Source organism: Lacerta agilis, chromosome 2, assembly GCF_009819535.1.
Source record: "Lacerta agilis isolate rLacAgi1 chromosome 2, rLacAgi1.pri, whole genome shotgun sequence".
Classification (NCBI taxonomy): Eukaryota; Metazoa; Chordata; class Lepidosauria; order Squamata; family Lacertidae; genus Lacerta; species Lacerta agilis.
Window position 1 is genome coordinate 10,116,919 of NC_046313.1, and position 21,302 is coordinate 10,138,220.

The 21,302-nt window shown below is 43.2% G+C and overlaps 2 protein-coding genes across 2 annotated transcripts in view; both read left to right on the plus strand.

The window, feature by feature from the left end:
• HOXC5 (homeobox C5) overlaps window positions 1-21,302 on the plus strand; it is a 29,014-nt gene that overhangs the window by 5,602 nt on the left and 2,110 nt on the right. The gene's annotated exons all lie outside the window — the stretch shown is intronic.
• LOC117040643 (homeobox protein Hox-D3-like) overlaps window positions 6-21,302 on the plus strand; it is a 163,611-nt gene continuing 142,314 nt past the window's right edge. The window contains exon 1 of the mRNA XM_033138534.1: window positions 6-362. Within this exon, the coding sequence (XP_032994425.1) occupies window positions 343-362 (20 nt within the window). The 5' untranslated portion in view covers window positions 6-342. The remainder of the gene's footprint in view (window positions 363-21,302) is intronic.

Below are 21,302 nucleotides of genomic sequence, written 5' to 3' on the forward strand. Positions count from 1 at the left end.
ATCCAGGACTTTTTGAGCCAAGGCTTTGACTATCCCTGAGAACATTAGCAGAAATACCCATGGCTTCTAAGTGAATTTAGTAGTTTAAAACTTTTGAAGGTTATTTATGTGGATAGCCCAAAGCAAAAGCCCTGAATGGCTCTCGGTGAGCACGTGATGTCATTAAACTAAGTTTTATGGTTTGGGGGAGCTGACATACCCACAATATATTTACATCATATATAATCTTAACTGTCCACCATCGCAGCTGCTAGAGCTGTTTAATGCTGGGACAGTGGGACAAGGCAGTTAGTGCGGATTACGACGTCTTGGGCTGCTGTTAGGGAAGGCACATCTTCCCAAATGGATCCCTGGCGAGATCAGTAAGTTAATTTCTTTCCCCGGCTTTTTTTTTTCTTTTTTTCTTTTGCGCGCTCCTCTCCCCACGCCACCCCCTCCCAGCTTCTAACATGGTATCCAGCTTTCTTGCGGAGGTGGGGGTGGGTGGGGGAAGGAATTCAGTTGCACCTTGGCTACGAAGTTGGGGGAGGGGTGAAAGTGTGGAGCGTAAGGCTTTTTTCCTCCAGGGTGATAGTGGAGGTGATAGTGTGGGGGAAGCTTTCTGGAGTGCACGTCGAAAGTGGCGGTTATCAGTAAGCAAGATCAGACCTTTGTTCCCCTTCCTGACTTCCTCGGGGCTTGTGGAAAATTAGATAAGGACCCAAACTTAGTTAGGCAGAGGTTGATTCATTCCCTTCTTCTCCCACCCGCTTTCTACACCTCTCTGAAGACGCTCCAGATCTGGTGGTGGTGGGAGTTCCCTCCCTCTGAACAGAAACTTTCGGTCAAGGCTTTTTGGACTGCCTCTTGCAGCTGGGGTTGAGAGATACTTTTAAATGTCCCCGGGTACAATACTTGCTTCAAGGGTAGAAGAAAAAAGAAGTTTGTGTGGTGGTGGAGGCGGGGTAAAGTGCATGCGCGCTGGAGTTGGGCTTAGACGTTGGCTGCTATGTACGCATCGCGGCTGTTGGCAGGTGGAGAGGAAGAAGGTTGAAGCTAGGCCGGAAAGTCTGGCCAGATCTTTGTCCTAGGGAGAAATGAAGGGAGGGGAAGGAACGTTGGGGTAGACCGTGAGAGGAGTGTGTATATGGGTGTGTGAGAAATATATGTCCCATCAGCGTTGCATAAGTCCGTGTATGTATTATTTGTGCGCGTGTGCATCTCATTAACGTAACTGCCACTACCATTCAAGGGACAGTTTCTCTCCCCCCCCCCCCATCCAGTAAATATTGTTTTTCCCTGGTGTTGAACTGGATGATCCGGTTGAAATTTGGCCTCTGTCAGAAACTATATCAGTGGCCTTAGGCAAGGCACTAGATCTACCAGTCCACCTGCAGTCTGGGGATAAGAGCAGCGACGTTGGAAAAGCAGTGACGTTGAGCTCCTTGCACGCTCAAAAAGCGCTGTGCAAATGCTGTTATAATAATTCGATATATCCTTGCATTGTCCTCAGTTTAACCCCGAAGATGTTATTTCTCAGTTCCTTTGTTGCATTGATGGAATTCACTTATAATGGCAGGCTGGTGCCTCGGAAAGATTATGGCAATAAAACAGTTAAGTTTCCTCGGAGTGTCACATAGCTTTGGGTGCTTCTCCATAATTCCATACTGATAGGCCAAATCTTGCTCGGATGGTGTCTTCCTGCATGGACTTTCTGGGAAGCTTCTGGTTTATTTTGATAGCTACTGGCCTGGCAACCAGTCGCAATTTACCTAGGGGAATGAGAGAGAGAGAGAGAGAGAGAGAGAGAATGCAAGTGTACTGCTCCTGTCTTACCCTTACCAATTTGGTGATGTAGGTCTGGAGCAGATCTTTGTGATCTGCTTCCAAACTAACTGTGTTTAAAACTCAGGTGCAACTGACACATTGCTGTCATGCCTAATGAGCAGAGAAACTATCTTTGGGATATCATCCAACCGATCCTTTACACAGTTCCCGATCCTCAGCCCCAACTAACAACAGAACTGAAGGCAAAAAGGAGTTACATTGTGGCTTTTAAAAAGATTCTTTGGCTGGTTGGTTCGTGACATTGTGGCCCATTTATCCAAGCAACTCCACACCAGACAGAAAGCATCCTGAATTTTGTGCCAGTCGCCTCGCTTGGTTTCCAAAGAGTTGGTGTTGGTGACAGTCATCAGCAAAAGTTGAACTGGGAAGCTGACTAGGGTGTTCAATGGGATGGTAGGAAGGTCACAGAGGGGAGAGGAAAGCAGCATTTTGTAAGCCTCGGAGAAAGCTGGAACACAAGCTACCCAAAAGGACGTCGGCACAATCCACTTAGGCAGTGTAGCGGATAGACAGACCTTCATAAATGTCAACCACTCGGAGGTTCTCAGTAGAACTATTGAAGGACATCGCATCCTTCGCCTTCTAACAACATCTTCAGGACAATGAATAAAGTCTCTTCTGAACACATGGGAATGAAAAAGGAAAGCACACCCTTTTCTTCATTTCCCTGTACAAACAACGGAACGACGTCCCCTTTACTCCAGTTAGAAAAATGGCCATTTCTAGAATATCTCCCTCTCCTCCCCTTTCTATCTTCCATCTTTCTCTAGGAAAGTGGGAAAACCAAATTTTCACTCAGGAAGGTCCCCAATAGGATGTTGCTGAAGCTGTCCCGAAAAGAGAACAGCTGTCCTTTGTATAGGCCTACACACCCCACAACAAAGTCAGGGCGGTGTGAGGGGGGATGATCTGAGGGGGGAAGATTCTGCTTTCCAAAGATATGATTGACAGTCCTGTTCTGACGCTGGCTTTCTGGAGACACTTTTCTTAGATGAAAACGTTCTATGGTGGCTGCGCTTCCTTTCTCCATGGTTCTTCAAACCGAGGGGAGGGCATACTTCAGGTTGGACGGATCTACTTTGTTTTTTTTACCAGAACATCGAGATCCACAAAATGCAAAATGTTGGTTCGCGGGCGGGGGTGTGTGTGTGTGCTAGTGTGCCTCCAAGATGCCTCTGAGCACACACTCAATCTAAGAGGTAGCATTCAGAAGGTTCATAACTGATCTTACAGTCCTTTCGCACACGACTTAATTCCTGGTTCCTCCCTCTCAGGCCTTCCGTTTCAGACACCCAATTTAAGGGAGGGGGGGCCCTTTTAAACAAAATTGTTGCTATTGTTAAACCATTTGGAGTAAAAAACAAACAAACACCTTGCCGGTCTACTGCAAACCATACCGAGAGAGATCCATGCGTAGATCCTGATTTACCACCTGTCCAGTCCTGTTCTAACCGATAGACCTTCATCACGAAACATGGAAGATCCTCCCCTTTGCTCAGAGCTGAGTATGTCCCTACAGTCTGGATAGGCTGACCGAGAGAGATCAGAAAAGAGGAAGTTAGCAGCAGTGTACACACACACACTCACAAACACGCAGGCATAAAAACAAACGAGCAAGCAAGCAAGCAAACAAACACTTCATTGAGTTTCCAAAGCCTTCATATTCTTCCACAGCAGTCTTTAACACTTCTTCAGTCTTCAAAGGCTTTTAATATTCTCCCTCCCCTCAAATATCCTGATTATTATTGGGCCACCCGAAAAAACAAGGCCAATCAATATTTCAGAAGTTTCCCTCACTGAGTTTAACGGGGCGTGGAAATTTGCGAACTCTAGGATATGTGTTTGAAAGTGAGACCAGTTGAGATGAAGGAGACGGACTTCTGAGTAAACATGTTTATTGGGGTGTAAAGATGTGTAAAACCAGTCATTTAAACTATAAAGCGTTGTGGCCTAAACTGATAGTAAACTGACAATAATGTTTGAAGACAGAATCTTCAAACATGGGCCAGACACAAATTCTTTCTCTGTTCCTCCCCTTCCCCTTCCCCTCCCCCTCTCACAAACAACGTGACTTTTGCCTTTAATCTGATGTGAATTGTATCTGAGAACTTTGTCACACACACACACACACACACACACACACACACACACACCCCTACTTCCCTGGTGCTAAATTATAGTCTTGGTTCCACTGGATTTGATTTGCATTCATTAGAGCAGGAATGGAAAAACCACACATGGGTTTTCAACATTGTGCAGCCCTGCCTTCATAGCAACACTCTCAAGAATTAGGAATCCCTGTTATTGGAACTGTGTTTACAGTACTGGTAACATGGGGTCAAAGGATGGAATCCATCCAGCCAGACACTCCAAGTCCTCAAGGTGCCAGAATACTCTTTCTTGTTGGAAGATGCTTCCATAAGGTTACCGTTTATGGATGTTCAGCACATTTCTCTTTGTGTCCACGTACCTTCCACTATACAGGCCTGAAGTTTCTTGTATTTTAATGTTGCTGTTCTGTGATCTTGTGTTAGCGCAAGGCATGTCTGAACATTGAAGCTGCCTTATACCATGTCAAATTATTGGCCCATCTAATCCAGCTGGCACCAGAGGTCTTTTCCATGAGCTGATACCAATTATTTTAAACTGATATAACCAGCAACTGAAGCCGGGCTATTCTGCATGCAGAAATATGCTCTACCATTGAACTATTGTCCCATTCACTGAAAATGACATTAAAATCCAGGCAGGGTTCAGTTTTTCTTGCATATTGTTTCTTGTATATTGTGCAATCATATAATTTACTTAGAGTACATGCTAGAACTTTCACTGTCTTATTAAGACTTAGGGATGCCAATACATCAGTGGGAGGATACACACAGGCCTAAAGTAAACACATACTCTGCTCCTACTCAGTATTTAGCTAGTGGAACCAAGACCATCCCTATTGCACACAGCCAAGCCAAACGTTCTGGAAGGCCCATTATAACACCAGTGACTCCTTCTTGTGAAAGAAAAACAGGTTGTTCCTCTTTAGAAACCTACAAAAATCCTCTGGCCCTTACCAGTTTGGACCACATTAACCACAGGGGGCACACTCAATATCCTGACCACCCAGCTCTTTTTTTGAAGGGAGAGCGGGGTGATTGTCAGGGGTCCCTTTACCTTTCCTTCACCTGGGTGCAATACTGCATCTTATCTGGCCGCAGCAAACTGAGGTTGCAAGCCTCTTAGGACAAAGTCCACTCCAGAAGCAGCTTCCTTGAGAAAGACCACACACATCTTAAATGAGCCAGTGGAACGAGCCTTAAATAAAATAAATAAAAACAAAAAGAAGCAAGCAATGAAGGAATTTACATGGAGCTGTAGAATGCTATATCTCAAACTATAATTCTTTCGGAAGGGGTCCATTGGGTGCTGGCCTTCTGTGACATGAACCTACGCAGGGAAATGCTGCCTGACGGTGTTGGGGTGGGGAAGTTGTAAGACAAAGAGAAGGAGAGAGGAAGGAGGAGGCATACTACTACTACTACTACTACTACTAGTAGTTAGTAGCAGTAGTAGTAGTTCGGTACCTTTGCACTCTTTAACACAGTAATGTGGAGCATAAGATGGTAGTTCACTGTATAATTAAACAGTTCCCATCTGAGGTGAGCCCATTAAAAACAAAATAGCGTTAGAAATCTGACTCAGGTCATAGCGCTTTTGCGCAAAGGAGATCCAGCCTTGCCCCAGGGCGCTTATGTAGGCGACAGATGAGCTCCTTTAACGTTTGTTGAACAGGGCAATTCAGCTATTCGATATGGTTCTGCTGGGAGTGTCGCGAATCCCTCCTTTATCGCTAGATGGAAAAAAAGGATGGTTGCTGTTGTCCTGCTGACTCATGTCCAGCTTTATCTGGAAAAAAAAAAAGGATGCTGTTTTGTGGCATCCCACACTTGGACCTGAAACAGGTTTTCCCCATACGTTGTACTTAAGGATTATATGGAATGCATGGATGCATACATACAGGGGGAGATGTTTGCTTTTGGCAATTGATAGGAAGTTTGTGCTGCAAAGCGAGTTTCTTACTTAGGAGGAGGAGCGGAAATCAAGAGTTACCAGAGGTCAGCCTCTAAGGTTTAGGTTGGAATCAGTGGCTTTATCACAGTTTACTTTCCCACGGCTTTGAAACGTGCCTTCATTTGCCAAACCCACGAAGAGAAATGCTGGTCCTACAGATACCATCAGCTTGGATTCTAATTCGTGCTCATAGGTCTTCACACAGGGCGTCTGGCATTCACTACTGCCAGAAGTAGTAGTGGTGGCTACTCTCTTCGACAGCTCCGTATAAGAATTCAGTTCAAGCTGGAAATAACTCTGTGGGCTGCACTTAGCCACCATTCCTAAATGGTACCTCCACAGAGGCTTATAAGGTACCTCCCTCGATACCAGGTACTGGAGGACAAACTTTAGGAGACAATCATAGCGCCTCATTTTATGCTTGTGCTGCCTCAATTGTTCGGGAAAGGGTATGGTGGGCTTGATGAGCATTGGCCTGATCCATTAAGAAACGCATGGAGAACCTGTGGCTTTCCGTGTGTTACTATACTACAACTCCCATCATCCTCGGTCAGCATAGTGCGTGGTTGGAACTGATGGGAGTTGTAGTCTTACAGTGTCTGGAGCGCCACAGGCTCCCTATCTTTGGATATCGCAGTAACCTATTATACAGGGTGAGTCCTTTAAAAGAGGCCCCGTGGAACATGTGTACTCTGTATCCACGGAGCCTCTTTTAAAGGACTCGCCCTGTACATTATTGATTTCAGGCAGGCAAATAGAGATGCGCACCCACCCACCTGCCTATTGGATTTATCTATCATATTTATATCATGTTTTTCCTCCAGGAAGCTCAAGGGGGCGTAGATGTTCCTCCCCTACACTTTTACCCCCACAACATCCCTGTGAGGAAGGTTAGGCTGAGAGTTGGTGACTGGTATTTTCTTGGCCCTCTGGGAATTAGGGCATCCCCACTAAACAGATATGCTATCTATACAGTATATCCATATTTACCTATAACCACAGACGTTCTGTTTGGATTTTAATTCATATACAGTATGTATACAGTATTTAAATTATTGATCTCTGATGCAATACACATGGATCTTCATGGGTCTGCCCACACCGGGAGGTGGGAGGGAGAGAAAAGTTCAGCACCCCATCTCAGAGAAGTATTCACAAAGCAGTCTTCCATCTGCAGAATGGGAAATTACTCTCAGGAGTTATGATTACAGGAAGCTTTGAGTCCCCCAACCCCCATCAATTCTCCCGACTATTTCTTGGTTTTTTTGTTTTCTTTCCCCATAATGGATATTTGGGGGGGGGGGTGTCTGATACTTTCAAACTGACCTTTCTACTACCGAAAGATGGAAAGGTACCTGCAAGATTTGTGTCCTTCTGTGAAATCAAAACTATTTCCAGAATGACAAGGAGCATGCCCGCAATGGGATCACGTGGTCCTTGTCCACCATTCAGCAAGAGGAAATAACATATAGGCAATGATATATATGTGTGAAAGCCAAACAGAAGAAAACATGTTGTGACTGGAAGAGGCGATGTGACATTCACACGTCTGTCACATTCCCATTCTCCCCACCCCCACCCCGCCCTCCCTGACACCATCACCTCGAGTAACTCTGTCAAACTTCATTAGTCGGAGCTTGATATTTTATTTTATTTTATTTTACTTTACTTAGAAATTGGATACTTTCTTTAAAATTATTTCCGAATAACTGGGAATAAAAAATGAACGCCACAGTAAACGAGCTCAGTTTTTTTAATACAAACAAACACATGAGTTTGTTGTGTATATAAAATAAAATAAAATTAAAGTTGGAGTGTTCTGGGAGGAGGCAGGTGCTATTGTTGAAACAACAGCAGTTTCCTACATTGTAGTGAACTCGACGCTGCTTTTTAATGGGAAGAGGAACTCTTTCTTTACCTGTCTGCTATGAGTCTCAACCAGGACTTCCTCTTATTTGATTAAAAAGAAAGAAAGAAAGAAAGAAAGAAAGGTGACAATGGAAGAGTGCTGTTGGTTTGTTTAGATACCTATCCCTCCCTGTCTCAAGCAGACTAACAGTCGGTCACAGAGCAGACGGCAAGCAGAGGGCTGGCGTTATCTTGCAAGTTGAATTGCAAAATATTTTTTTAAAAAACAAAACAAAACCCATCAATGTTTGAATAGTTGAGCAGAGCTGGCCGGCGAGGGATCATCGGACTCTGTCCATTTTGTAAGACCCGAGAGTTCTTGCTAGATGTTTATCCTTGAGGGTTCCAATAAAAGCGAGAAGGGCGCTCAGTGCTTGGCCAAAAGCATCAGAAACTCCTTTCAGAGCGCAGGTTATATTGAAAGCCCTTTGGGGTGGGTGGGTGGACGGGAAGAGTAAGAAGATAAAGAAATTGACCAGGTGCAGGGTTTATTTGGCGAGCTTTTGGAGAGGAGGATCCTAGAGGGTTGCACCCTCCTGTTTTAGCATCTGGGACAACCTTCTTCCATTCCCTTGACGCCCACCATACAGGCGTTCAAGTTTGTAAACATGGGAATTCTCGAGGTTGAAAGGGTAGGGAATGTCCAACACATACCCAATAGGACCCATCTCTACTGTATATGAACACATCCAGCAGCTGGCTGTCAGACAATGCCATCCAGTGCGTCTTCTCAAAAAGTCAACCCCGTTGAGTTCAGTGGATCTTACTCCTATAGGCCAGTGTGTGCCTAGGACTCCAGGAGAACAGCCTTTACCAGAGGTGCCATGGGCTTTGAAGACACGCGAACTCAGGACGCAAGGGAGAAACGTGCTAAGAGGAAGGCACGCTTGGCAAATCCACACCGTGATCAACTCCCGCCCGGAAACCAATGTCCCCACTGTAGAAGGACGTGTGGATACAGAATTGGCTTCCACAGTCACTTACGGACTCATTGTTAAAACCGTGTTTATTGAAGACAATCTTACTCGGCTACGAGTGATCGCCGAAGAAGAAGAAGAAGAAGAAGAAGAAGAAGAAGAAGAAGAAGAAGAAGAAGAAGAAGAAGAAGAAGAAGCTTTTAAGGCGCTGCAAACACACCGACGGCACATCCCCTGAAAATATTTGCTGGGAGCAAAGTTTTAAATAAATAGCGATTGCCTAAAGGACCCCAAAAGGGTTATCCCCCCCCACACACACACCTCATGAAAGAAGTACCTAGATGGATTTGAATTTTATTGCCTTCATATCCTTATCAGGAAAGGGAACTTTCATGTAGTTCTTTCGTTTGGACAATTCTCCACAACACACAAACACACCGTTTATTCCCATCTCCTCTTCTCTCCCGTCAAGTCTTTGCTTTCCATTTGAGGGTATTGTGAATGGAGTTCTATTTTGTATATCTCCCGTGGGAGCTTTATGAATTAGAACACTTTAAAACGGCTAACAGTAAAGAACAAGAAACCCATTGAGAATATTAATTAATTTGTAGGAGAGTGTTTAGGAAAATATATATATTCTCCTTGAGAATAGTGTGATATGTTTAGCAATTCAGTAGAGACGTGGGGGATGGGGCATTTCCGTCTTTGGGAAAGTATTCCTAATACCAGGCTTCTGCTGGTATTTACTCGTTTCGCTCAGTACAGCTCTTTAATGTGATGCGTGTGTGCTAGCTGCATGCGGTGTGAGGGTTGTGGAATATATTATTATTTGCTGTTTGTCACTCTCATATATATATATATGCATATATAGAATATTTTTTTTAAAAAAAGGAAAGTGAGAAAGCGTCTATCTTGCGTCTATGCAAATTGCATTGATTGACTGATTTGTTGCTTGTATTGATTTATGATCCGGATCTGAAAGAGCTTCTCTATCAAATGGCGTTTCCATTCGGTCAAGAGTTGAAATCCCAGTTATCGATTTTGTGTGCGATTGTGGTTTGCTTGACTTGCAATTTCTGTCTTTCCTGCCAGTTACCCATATTAGCCCTACACCATATAACACCCCCCCCAATGGTGGTAAATGCCCTTTTGTCGCTGTCGCTGCTGTCGCTGGTGGTGTTGTGTTTTAGAGAGGGATAACCCTTCGAGGGGAAAGGAAATGAACGACCTAATGCTTAAGGAAAACTCAATAGCACAAACAATAGACTAGGAATTTGTGTACGGTTGATGAGGATAGTTAATAAGCTATTTGTCCATCCATCCATATGCCTATCTAAAATACCTGCTTGAGTTTTTTTTTTTAATTTTTTGAGGTCTAGAAAAAGGGAAATTTGTAATTTGCAGTAGCCAAACTTCCGATATCCAGTTCATGACATCTTCTGCAATGTCTATCTACATTTAGCCATCTAATAACATTAATATTGTATAATGTAACACGCAAATATTGGAGAGGGAGAGAGAGAGATGTGTGGATAACACCTAGACTACACTCACACACACACACGTATACAGAAATAGATTCATACAACTCCCAATAGGTCTCTACGTTATATTTCCTGAGAAGTGCAGATTTTTCCCTATTCATGATTCAAAGATGCAACTATAACATGGAGGAAAGGGGGGGGAGGGGAAGCGAATCACCACTGTTGACCTTTCTATTTATTTTCTGAAAAAGGCAGGATTAGAGTTTGCTTGAGTCTGGAACATAAACAGTTGCAGTAACATGAACTGTAATGTAATCTATAAGCATTTGCAGGAGATTTGCGAAGCCTCTCCAGCTGCGTGCCTGTGGTAAAAGCACTCCTCTTGTTGTCTCCGTCTTTTCAAGGCAGGAAACTTTCTTCTCTCCCCCCCCCCCACTTTCTCTGTAGTCTTCCTCATTGCAAGAGGCTGGGTTAAAAAGGGGCGGGGGCGGGGGGGGAGAAAGATCAAGTAGAAGACCCCTTATTTCGAAAGCTATGCCCCCCCTCCCTTAAACCCATGCAATTGTAGTGGTCTCTCTTCCACCCCATTGCCTCACCAGGTGGCCTATAATAATATATATACAACCCCCCCACCCACCCTCTCAAATAAAAGCAATGTGTAAGCTAGACTTTTATTGCAGGACCCTTTTCCACTCAGGAAAGGGAGTGGGTCATAAACGCAGGTAGGTGTCCGGTTTGATCTGTCTAATCGCAGGAAGTGGGGGCTGGGGAGATGGGTGACTTCGAGGTTGTAAATCCCACCAATCTGCCAGCTCCCTTTGCTCTCCCTTCCTTTCTCAGAGGTGCTTGTGAAAAGATGAAACAAGCAACCAGGAAGGGGGGGGGGACGGCAGCAAAGGGGTGGGTGGGGTGCAATAAACCCCCTCTTAGCTCTGGTTCAGAACGGAACGGAACACCTTCTTCCTCTTTACAGCCACGCATTAAACAAACACTTGTGTCTCCTCAAGACAAGTTATTTGTAGTTTTGACTTCTCTTAAGGCGACGCATAATAAGGTTTAAGACCCTCGGTAGTTAAGATGGATGCGCTAAGGAGCTCTGCAGGCGTTCCGCCTCTCCCTTGGATGGGAACTTTATTTGCACTAAGTACAGCACATAAAGCGGAGAGACAGTGAGCAGAGCCTTTAAAACAAGTGGTCAGACTAATACCTCCTGCGGGAGAGAGAGAGAGAGAGAGAGAGAGAGAGAGAGAGAGAGAGAGAGAGATCTCCAACCACAAGGCATCGCTTGAAAATGTCCCTTTCCCTGGACTGAGATGGAAGATATAACCTATTGCGATTATTCACAACAAGGAAAGGCTTTCCCCCTCCCCTTTCCCCTTCTCAGTGGGAGCGAAGATGTTCCCAACCCTGGAGGGGAAGAGAGAGCCGGTGCGGGGGTGAGGAGAGGCAAATAGCAAAACGACGTTGGAGTTGAGACCTCCCGAGGTTCGCTGCCATCAAAACCTCTCTCTCTCTCTCTCTCTCTCTCTCTCTCTCTCTCTCTCTCTCTCTCTCTCTCTCTCTCACACACACACACACACACACACACACACACACACACAGAGAGAGAGAGGGGGGGGGACACAGGCTTCGTGTGTAACATCAACTACCCGCCTCGAGATGCTGAGAGCCAAACCTCCATGGACATAGGCTCAGAGAAAGAGCGTAGGCTGTTGATGAGGGTATATTAGCTCACCTGATTAGAACGCTGTAAATGAATAAAACAAAGAGATGAAAGGAATCCCCTTTACTCAGGACTACTGATTTATGGGAGTGGGTGGGTGGACTGCTGTGTGCGGAAGGAATCACTCCCTTCTATGAACGTTCACTACTTTCTAATTAGTCTATCTATCTATCTATCTATCTATCTATCTATCTATCTATCTATCATCTAACAAGCTAAGTGACCCGACAACAACAGCAAAATTACTTCCCCCCCTTTTCTTTTTTTACGGAAAAATACAATTTCCATATGTTTTGAGGAGTGCTGCTACTCTTAACAGCTTTTGAACAAAAGGCACTTCTTTCCTTCCTTAAAATGCCATCGCCTCAGTAAGAGAAGGGTATGACTCGAGCCCCCAACAGGTATTTTTTACACTCTCGTTCACAGGAAATAAAAACAGTCCTGTTTCCTGTTGCTACTGCTGCTGCTGCTGCACTGAACACTTAAAAGACCATCGCTGGTAAATATATGGAACCCTCGGAAACGTGACATCTGGGTTTGTCAATTTCGTAGTTCGACGGTCTGTCGGAACGAATTCCTCCCAATGATGCTCTAGAGAAATTGGAAAGGGTGGAGGATCTTAGGCCTTCTATAGGGGGTCATCTATAGGCGGAGAAGCCATGTGTGAACAATGCTGTATCAGGTTCCCCTGACACTGCAGAGAACGCATATATGTATTCTGGTTTTTTGGGGGGTTTTTTGTTTTTAATGGGGGAGACGCACTAAAGTGGACTGTTATAAGGAGTAGCAGCTGTCATTGTGTTCTGTTATCCTTCCACGCAACTTATTACTATTATTACTGTTTCCCCACCTATCATTGCGGCATCGGTATTCTGGATCCCAGGATTTCGGATCCCCACTAAAGTTGGGGTTTGCCATTGTTATTTGGAGAAGCCCCTATTCATGGCATTTGGTGGTCATGATGAGAATATGAAGACGCTTAGTATTTCTCCTTCTCCCCCACCCAAATAAGGCAACTGATTCTTTTCCCTTAATCAAGTCTGCACTGATGCATCAGAGGCCTGGTGGTGTATATCATTCCTGAGATTTCTCTTGTCTGACTCCAAAGCTCCTTTAGCTTCTGTAGGCTTGACTAATGACAGCTGAAATTGACAAAGCCTGCAGAATTATAATCGCCAGCCTCAGCTGGGAGGTAGTTATAGCCCCTCCTACATTTATTTAACAACGAAACATTACCTCGCCCCCCCCCCAACATATCAGCCTAAGTTTCTCTTAAGTTCCACCGCCTGCACTGTACTTACAGTTTACAGCCTTCTCTGAGTTGCGGGAACTAATAAACGTTTTATTAAAAGGTTTTGATGGATTCACCTTTGGGATTAACTAAGATAATAGTTTATTGCACTGTGAAAGATTAAACTGAGAGTACCCTGGTGGGAAGAAAATAAACATTACAAATAACAAAGCTCCTCTTTAAGCATAATGCACCATTGTTCCCAGACTCAAAATATAACTCACATGATTTTTTTTTTAAAAAAGGAATTCAAATAGCGTTTGATATTAAAAGGTAATTAGAATATTCTTCCTAGGCAGTCACAAATATCTGTTTATGTATTTCACATCTTTCCTTGGTGGCTTTTTGGGGTGGGTAGGTGGCGGTGGGTTTGCAGTGTCTGATCGATCAGAGGACCAAATTAAGCCGGAATGATCATGGATGGGCGTCTTGTACATAGAAAGGGGAAGGTTAATGGACTAAAAGGATCCCAGAGTGATCATTCTGTAAATGGGCTCGATGTCTCCCTTCTAAAGCAGGTTCTCCCACACATCCAGTCCTCCAAATATTTGCACTTCCATAGAGCTCAGTAGAACCTACTCCCCTGCAATTAGGTGGAGGAGAGTCGCCTGGATCGCCTTAAAACACACATGCACATATTTTAATGTAGGGTCCCATTTGTCCACTCCTTGCTGTCCGTACTGTCAGAAATAATTAGAAAAATGGAACATACCCAATGCATTCTAACGAGAGAGAGAGAGAGAGAGAGAGAGAGAGAGAGAGAGAGAGAGAGAGAGAGAGATTCATTTACGCACATCCATGTTCAAAAGTCTGGAGCCCTCTGTTGCTGCTTTTTTGTTGACGTTATTGTGGAAGTACCAAACAATATTTATTTTCAGTGAGCATGTAAAGTATATGCATTATATTAAAATCTATGGCCCTTTTCAGTATGTACACACGCACCGCAGTTTAGCTATGTGTATGTATATATGAATCTATCCCAGAACGTGCCCCGTGGCACTCGTGTATACATTCACACGCCTGTGAATATAAACTGGAAAACGGAGGCATAAAATCATAGAAAACAGTCGTGTTGCCAACTATTTCTTTGAATAAGATAAGTGCCTACTTTCGCGAGGAAACTGGCGTTCATTAAAGAAGCAGGGCAAAAATGCTTTTAGTAAGGGGGTGGCTATCCAATCCATCACAAGCTTGGGAGCAAAATCTGGCAGGTCTCCCGCAATTAGGCTGTGCACACCTACACACGTTTCCCGAAGACCATTGAGGTGTAATGTTTTCTCTGACCTTTACTTGGGGGAAAGTGAACAGCGCCAATTGCCCTCTATCCCTGCATAATATCCGGCGGCAGCATATCCTATTGCTCTGGGTATCAGTTACCACGCAGTTCCAGTCATTTCTACATCTTTCTAATCAGAAGGATCTAAGGGGAGACTCTGCTGCAGCTTCCTGTTTGTGGACAGCATCATACTCCCACGTGGAAGTGCCGCCACCCCAGTGACAAGGAGCATTCATGCTCTTTGTGGATAAAAAGTTTGTAGTATGAATTTTACGTCACTGTGAGAGTTCATAGATCGATATAACAAATAAAATGCAGTCATTAAAGGGAGATCATATATAGCATCAAAAATTGCATCTAAAAGACCCTACAGACATTGAACTGGAGGTTATTTTAGAAACTGGGTGAGCTGGGGGATTTCCATTTTATTTTCACACAAAGACATTCCTGCTTTTCTTCTGTCATGGTACCTAAGGGGTCATGGCATACATGTGGTTTCCAAGTGGTCACCCATCCAAGAGCTGACCATATCCAGGCATGTCTTAGCAAGCTGGTGGCCTCATGGACCTTGAAACCAGTTACAGTACTGTCCACCCAGAGACAGATAGTTGCTTTCTGTGAGAGCTGCTTTACATGAAGGTCCTGGTGAGTCCGCACATGGGTGTTCACCACTGGACAGCTGGAACATAATGAGACGATTTACATACATCAGCTGAGACTAAGGACCACAGACAAAGCTTTCATATCCCCTGCCACTGTCTTTAAAAAATACACATATTCAATAAAGTCAGTTCAGACGTACAGATACAGTTCTTCGCAGCGAGAGGCAGGGAACGAAGATAACATGTCTGTGTGAATCAGCTTCCGGACTTCTCCAGCCACATAAAGAAGGAACCTCAATTTTCATTTCTCAGTATCCATTAAAAATGTAGCAAAACACTACTTTACAGCGCAAACCTATCTATGTCTACTCACAAGTATGTCCCACTGTGTTCAGTGGGTCTTACTCCCGGGTAAGTGGGTGTGGGATTGCGGTGTGACCTTTTCTGCTACCACGAAATTGTGCTGGGTGCCACCAACCCCAGTGTTTTTTGTTTGTTTGTTTTTAAATGTAGCAAATGTTCTGCTTTTTAAAAAGTCACCTCCCTTGCTGAGCCAGTCTTAGGTCCTGTAAAGCGTGATTGTCCGCGCCCCCCCCCCAATTAATATTATAACTGAGCCAAGGAAGGAATTATAAATCTGGGTGTGCTAATTCTTTAAAGAAAGCTATTGTCGTACACAGCAATAGCAGCCTAAATTGTGTACGTGTTTACGCAGCGCATAATAAATGTCAGCTTCCCCCCGTGAATTTTCTCATGGACATCTAAGGAGTTTTCTTTCTCTTTTCCTGATTTCCCCTTTTCTCTTCTTTTAACTCTCCTGTTTTCCTTATAAGCTGCTCTGCGTGTCCTGCAACAGGGTGATAAGATATGCATCAGTGGTATTTATAGGGCTGGAATGAGGGGGTTCTCTGTGTTTCTGTAATTGGACGATTTTGAAATCCTTATCTCGGTTTTCAAAAGACAAAACCCTCACAGGTTTTCATTCTTCAATGATTAGGGGATCGGCCCCTCCCCCAGAACCGGCATACTATGGAACTCAGCATTGGGAGTCAAAGTAAATGCTGTATATTTTAAACTGTATAAAACCAACAGACTGTTAGTTCCTAAAGGAGCTTTAGGCGCAATCATATACCATTTTACCTGAGAGCTAGTCCCACTGAACTCAATGGGACTTACTTCCGTGTAAGCAGGTATGAGCTTGCTTTGCTTAATGGTCGACCGTCATGCAAACGTTTCACAGCAAATTATACAACACAAAGAAATTTAAACAATTTTCTTTTTAGTCTCTCTCTCCCATCCTACTCCGCCCCAGTGCTAAAACTAACATTAGCATTTTATTACGTGTGGATTAATTGTTCGACCCTTTCTTTAAAATCTATATGTAGTCATAAGGGATTTGGTACCATGTTTATTTTTTTAAAAAAATCGCTCACCAAGCTTAGCTGCATACAGTCTATTGTTAGCTATAGGTATGTCTATTATTATTATTATTATTATTATTATTATTATTATTATTATTATTATTAACAAAACTCCCCAGTAAAGCAAACATGATTCCTACGCAGCTGAAAATTATTGTTTGGACTCTCCAGTAGGGTCAGTCTTGAAGAGTTCATGAACTGAGGCTCTTCGGTTAGGCCCCCACCCCAATAAATAAATAAATAAATGGATTTGCAATATAGATTCGAATCTGGATTCAGCTGAAAGGGTGAAGCAGGCGGGCTAGCGGGGAGGGGGGAGGAGAAGGCGGGCGGTGCGATGCTTTCGCCCAAATCAGATTTTGTTATTGTTTTGAGTGGGTGAAAGGGGTGGGATGGGGTGGGGGGCGGGGGTGTAAGGAAAGGGAAAAAGAAAAACCAACAATTTCTCCAGCATAAAAATGAAACATCATATTCGTTTGCCTTTGGGCTTCATTTTTTCCCTTCTACATTATAACTAGTTATTGAACTCGCTAGAAGATCTAAAGGCCATTTGCGAGGAGACAAATTTCAATGGAGGTTCCCCATCAATAACTCCTTGGCAGTGACCTATTGGATCAAGTCAAACAGTTGAGGTGAAATTCAGGTCACGCCGTCTAAGCAATATTAAAATGCGTCCACTTTTTAAAAAGCCACTTTCAACGAGATTTGAAGAAAATTGAATTCCTGGGAGAGGGAGGGGGGGGGAAATGGGGGTTGGGTGGGGGTTGGGGTGCTTGCGGAAGAGGGAAGGAGAAGATGGTTTGCATATATGTGCTTTTTCGAACAAACAGGAAGAGTTCGTTTTTAAGGGTTTTAAACGGAGGAATAAATATTTATAGGCTTTTGCTTTTTGGAGAACCTACAAGGGTTGAATGTGTGTATATGTGGTTGTGGGTATTATTATTCTTAATATTATTATTATTATTATTATTATTATTATTATTATTATTATTATTATTATTATTATTTACTTCTGGTGACATGCTTTGGTTATTCAAATCGGTTTGCACCAACTCATTACTTTTAGTGACAACAAATTTAAAGAAAAATCAATTAAACATTTGCATATTTCTTTGCATAAATTAGACCTGTCTCTTTTCATTGTGGGGAACGGGGAGGGGGGGAGAGAACACCCAATGATTTTGTGGCACTTAATTCTTTTGTTTTTAACTTTTGTTTTCAAATGAAAGTGTAATTAATTTTTTATTGTTTCATGGTATCATAGAAAGGCCTACTTTATAAAGATATACCCCCTTCCACCAGAAAAAAGCTGTATTTTGACTCCCTTCCCCTAATACACACTTTTAAAATCCACTCTTTGAACTTCTTAGAGGATGGTGATATTTTCTAGAAGAGGGTACAATACACGCACTGAAGTTAGGAGCGAACCCAATTTCAAATTGCGGGAGGGGGGGATGGGCAATGCAGAAAATACATTATTGGATCTGGATATTTAGTCAGAGGGGAATTATTATTATTATTCATTCAAGATCAACCTTCCTTCTCAGCACTGTATTTTAATACTATATATTTAAAAGCCTTATAATAAACTGAAATCTGTGAGTAATACGCCGAATCTAAAACACTGGTGTGTGTGTGTGTGGGGGGGTGTCCTCTCTACATGGCCCCAGTGAATTTTAGTTGGACTGCAGCCGATTTTTTAATGAACTGATCAATTTGTATGTCTCCCCAATTTTTATTTTTATTTTACGGGGAGGTATGGCGTGCTTGTGACCTTAGCTAGGATGTGGCTTTCGTGACGAGGGGCTTCGTATTAGTATTAGTGTTATTATGATTACTAAACAATGAAATAGCAAAATCTCAGTGGCTAGGCACTCCCCCCCCCCCCACCGCCCCATGCACAGATTGCAAATGGCTAGAGGTGTAGGTTACCAAGCGGTCAGTATGGTAATGGCTCGCACAATGAATCCGCGGGGACAATGAACACTTATTTTTCTTCCGTACTGTCAAGTAGGCGCTTTGTACTCAGAAATGGTCCTGAAAATGGTAACCAGATAGACACGCCAGCTTTGCAACCCGCTTCTTGGCTAGGCTGGGAATTAAGGGCCAGGAATTATTTAATCGAGGTGTTGTATTCCCCTTTGCTATTGCCACTCAAAATGATGATGATGACGACGACGACGATGATAATAGTAATAATCCGGTTTTGCCGACATTGTTCTGCGGGTGGGAGAAACGGAGGCCAATGGGAGAGAAGTGGGAGGGGTACTGGAGAGACAAAAGAGGTTTGTGCCCCCACTAATCCCCCCTCCACACGTTCTTGGAGCCTTCTTTGATAGAGACAATAAAAGGGAACTCTTCCAAACACTTAAGAGAGGAATACACCCCCCCCCCGAAAAAAATAGCTTTAAAAAAAATATAAACTTAAGGGACTAATGCCTATTTTAACAAGGAAAGCAGAAGGTCAGTTAAAATAAAATACAGGGACGAAGTGAAATAAAGAAAGAGCAATCAAGTCCACTGGGGAAAATATTATTATTATTTAAATAGAAAAGTGTATGATTAAAGATGCAATCCTGTCTACACTTCCTGTGTACTTTAAAAAAACAACAACTTTCGCGTAAACATGCAGAACCTTATTTTCACATTTTGCTTCTGGATCCTGTGTATACATTTACTCGGGGTAAGCGTCACTGAGTTCAAAGAGACTTACTCCCGAGTAACTGTGCATACAGCCTGACTAGATTTGCAGTGTGATTTGAAAGGAAGGAAGCTCTGTTGTTATGAAAGTTACTCTAACTTCTAATGGATTATGTTCAGGAAGGGCAAAGTTGCCCTTTCATTCATGTGCATCTACACAAATAATTAAAAGTGTAAATGTCGGTGTGTAGGTTTAGGTGCAGTAGGTTTTTATTAGGATGACCCAGGAAAAGAAAAAAAATAAACCACCCATCAGGAATGCTGAAATACACAAGAAGCTGGTGGTTCCAAGTTTCTGGTACCTTCTTACAGTAGGCAGCCTACTCAGGAGTCCCTTTTGAGTTCACTGGAAACTAGTAAGAGCCTCGGAGTTTATAGGGATTTACCGGTACTTCCTAGTAAGTGTCCTTAGAAGATAGGAGTGCCTGGCGTACTCTGGTCCATGGGGTCACGAAGAGTCGGACAGGACGAAACGACTAAACGACGACGACCAAGTGTGCTTAAGACTGCACCCTCAACTTGTAGATCTTCCTCTTCTCCCTCCCTCCCTCTCATATAATTTGAATTATGCTGAAATTAATTAATAATGGGTCCAATCCCTTCAATGCCCAGCATTTTAAAATCCCACCGAATTTAACTGCAAAGAGCTAAGTAGATGCTTAAGTGAGACAATGAGACTACGGAGAGAGTGTATGCAAGGCCCTTTAATCAATCAGTAAAAGGCTGTATAGATACTAATTACTGCTGCTGCAGCTACTACTACTATTACCAGTAGTAGTAACAGCAGCAGAGCAACACAAGGGGAGCTCATGTTAATGAAATCACGGTTATACATCTCATGGAATGAGGAAATAGTAGCTATGGTAAACAAGACCTCTCTCTCTCTCTCTCTCTCTCTCTCTCTCTCTCTCTCTCTCTCTCTCTCACACACACACACACACACACACACACAGTATCATAAAAACTCTGAGAGCCTGCCCAGAGTTCAGTAGTAGTAATAGTAGTTGCAGCAGCCAGCAGTACAATCACTCTGCCACTGGAAACAACTAGACACGTGCCAACATTTTTCTGGACGGTTCACAATGATTTTTAAGGAAAAACAGCAAAAGGAAATAAAATTGCCTCAGCTATCCACGTGCTTTGGCCTGTATCATTCTTGTTAAGTATGCATGTCTGTTTAGACTACCAAAATAAAATAAGGCAGAGTTTCCCTTTTTTATGCAGAATGAGTTGAACGGGAAGAGTTAAATGCAAGAGATAACATGAACAGGAGTTGTAAAGCTTGCCTGGGGGGAAAGGCCAAAATAATACCTCTGACATTTATTTCTCTATTCTTAGAATGAACCGCCCTCCTCTTCCTCCTCTTCAGGAATCAACCAGTCCGTAAGCAAACAGGTTGACAGTTCTCCATAGATGGACTGAAAGCTACCCATGTACGGTCTTTATACAGAGATGGGGGGCACCAGAATAAAGGAGCAAGGTGGGACTTGCCCACTTACTTAGTGAATGCATTGAAATAATAATAATAATAATAATAATAATAATAATAATAATAATAATAATAATAATACAATATAAACCATAAATGTTAATAGCTATAAAAAAGTGGAAGATTGTCTTCCATAGGTCAGTTCCCAAAGCTGTGAAAGCGTGGGTCCCATCTTGATAAAAGCAAGGGATCCTCTCGGAAATATCCATGCCCTACCTGGAAAGGGCTTAGCTTGTTAAACGACTTTTTAGGAAGTCTTGACAGCTGCTCTCCTTTCCCTAACGCCACATCCATGAAAAGCAAACAAACCTCAAAACAAAACAAAAAGACATTCTGGAGCACATCAGTGGGGGAGGGGGGAATAAGCTTCCCACCTTCCCCCAGTACCACAAAGGCCACATTCTCCAGTCTTTTCATATGCACCCTGTAGAATCGAAGTTGTGTGAGCGCCTTTAAAATACACATGCATTCTGAGGAAGGGCAAACAGATTCAAAGTGTGTGTGTGGTTGGCGGTGGGGCTTTGCTACAGCTAGATCTTGAATAAATAGTTAAATTAACAGGGAAGGTAAAGCGTGCTTCTGACAATAAAATCCACGATTGC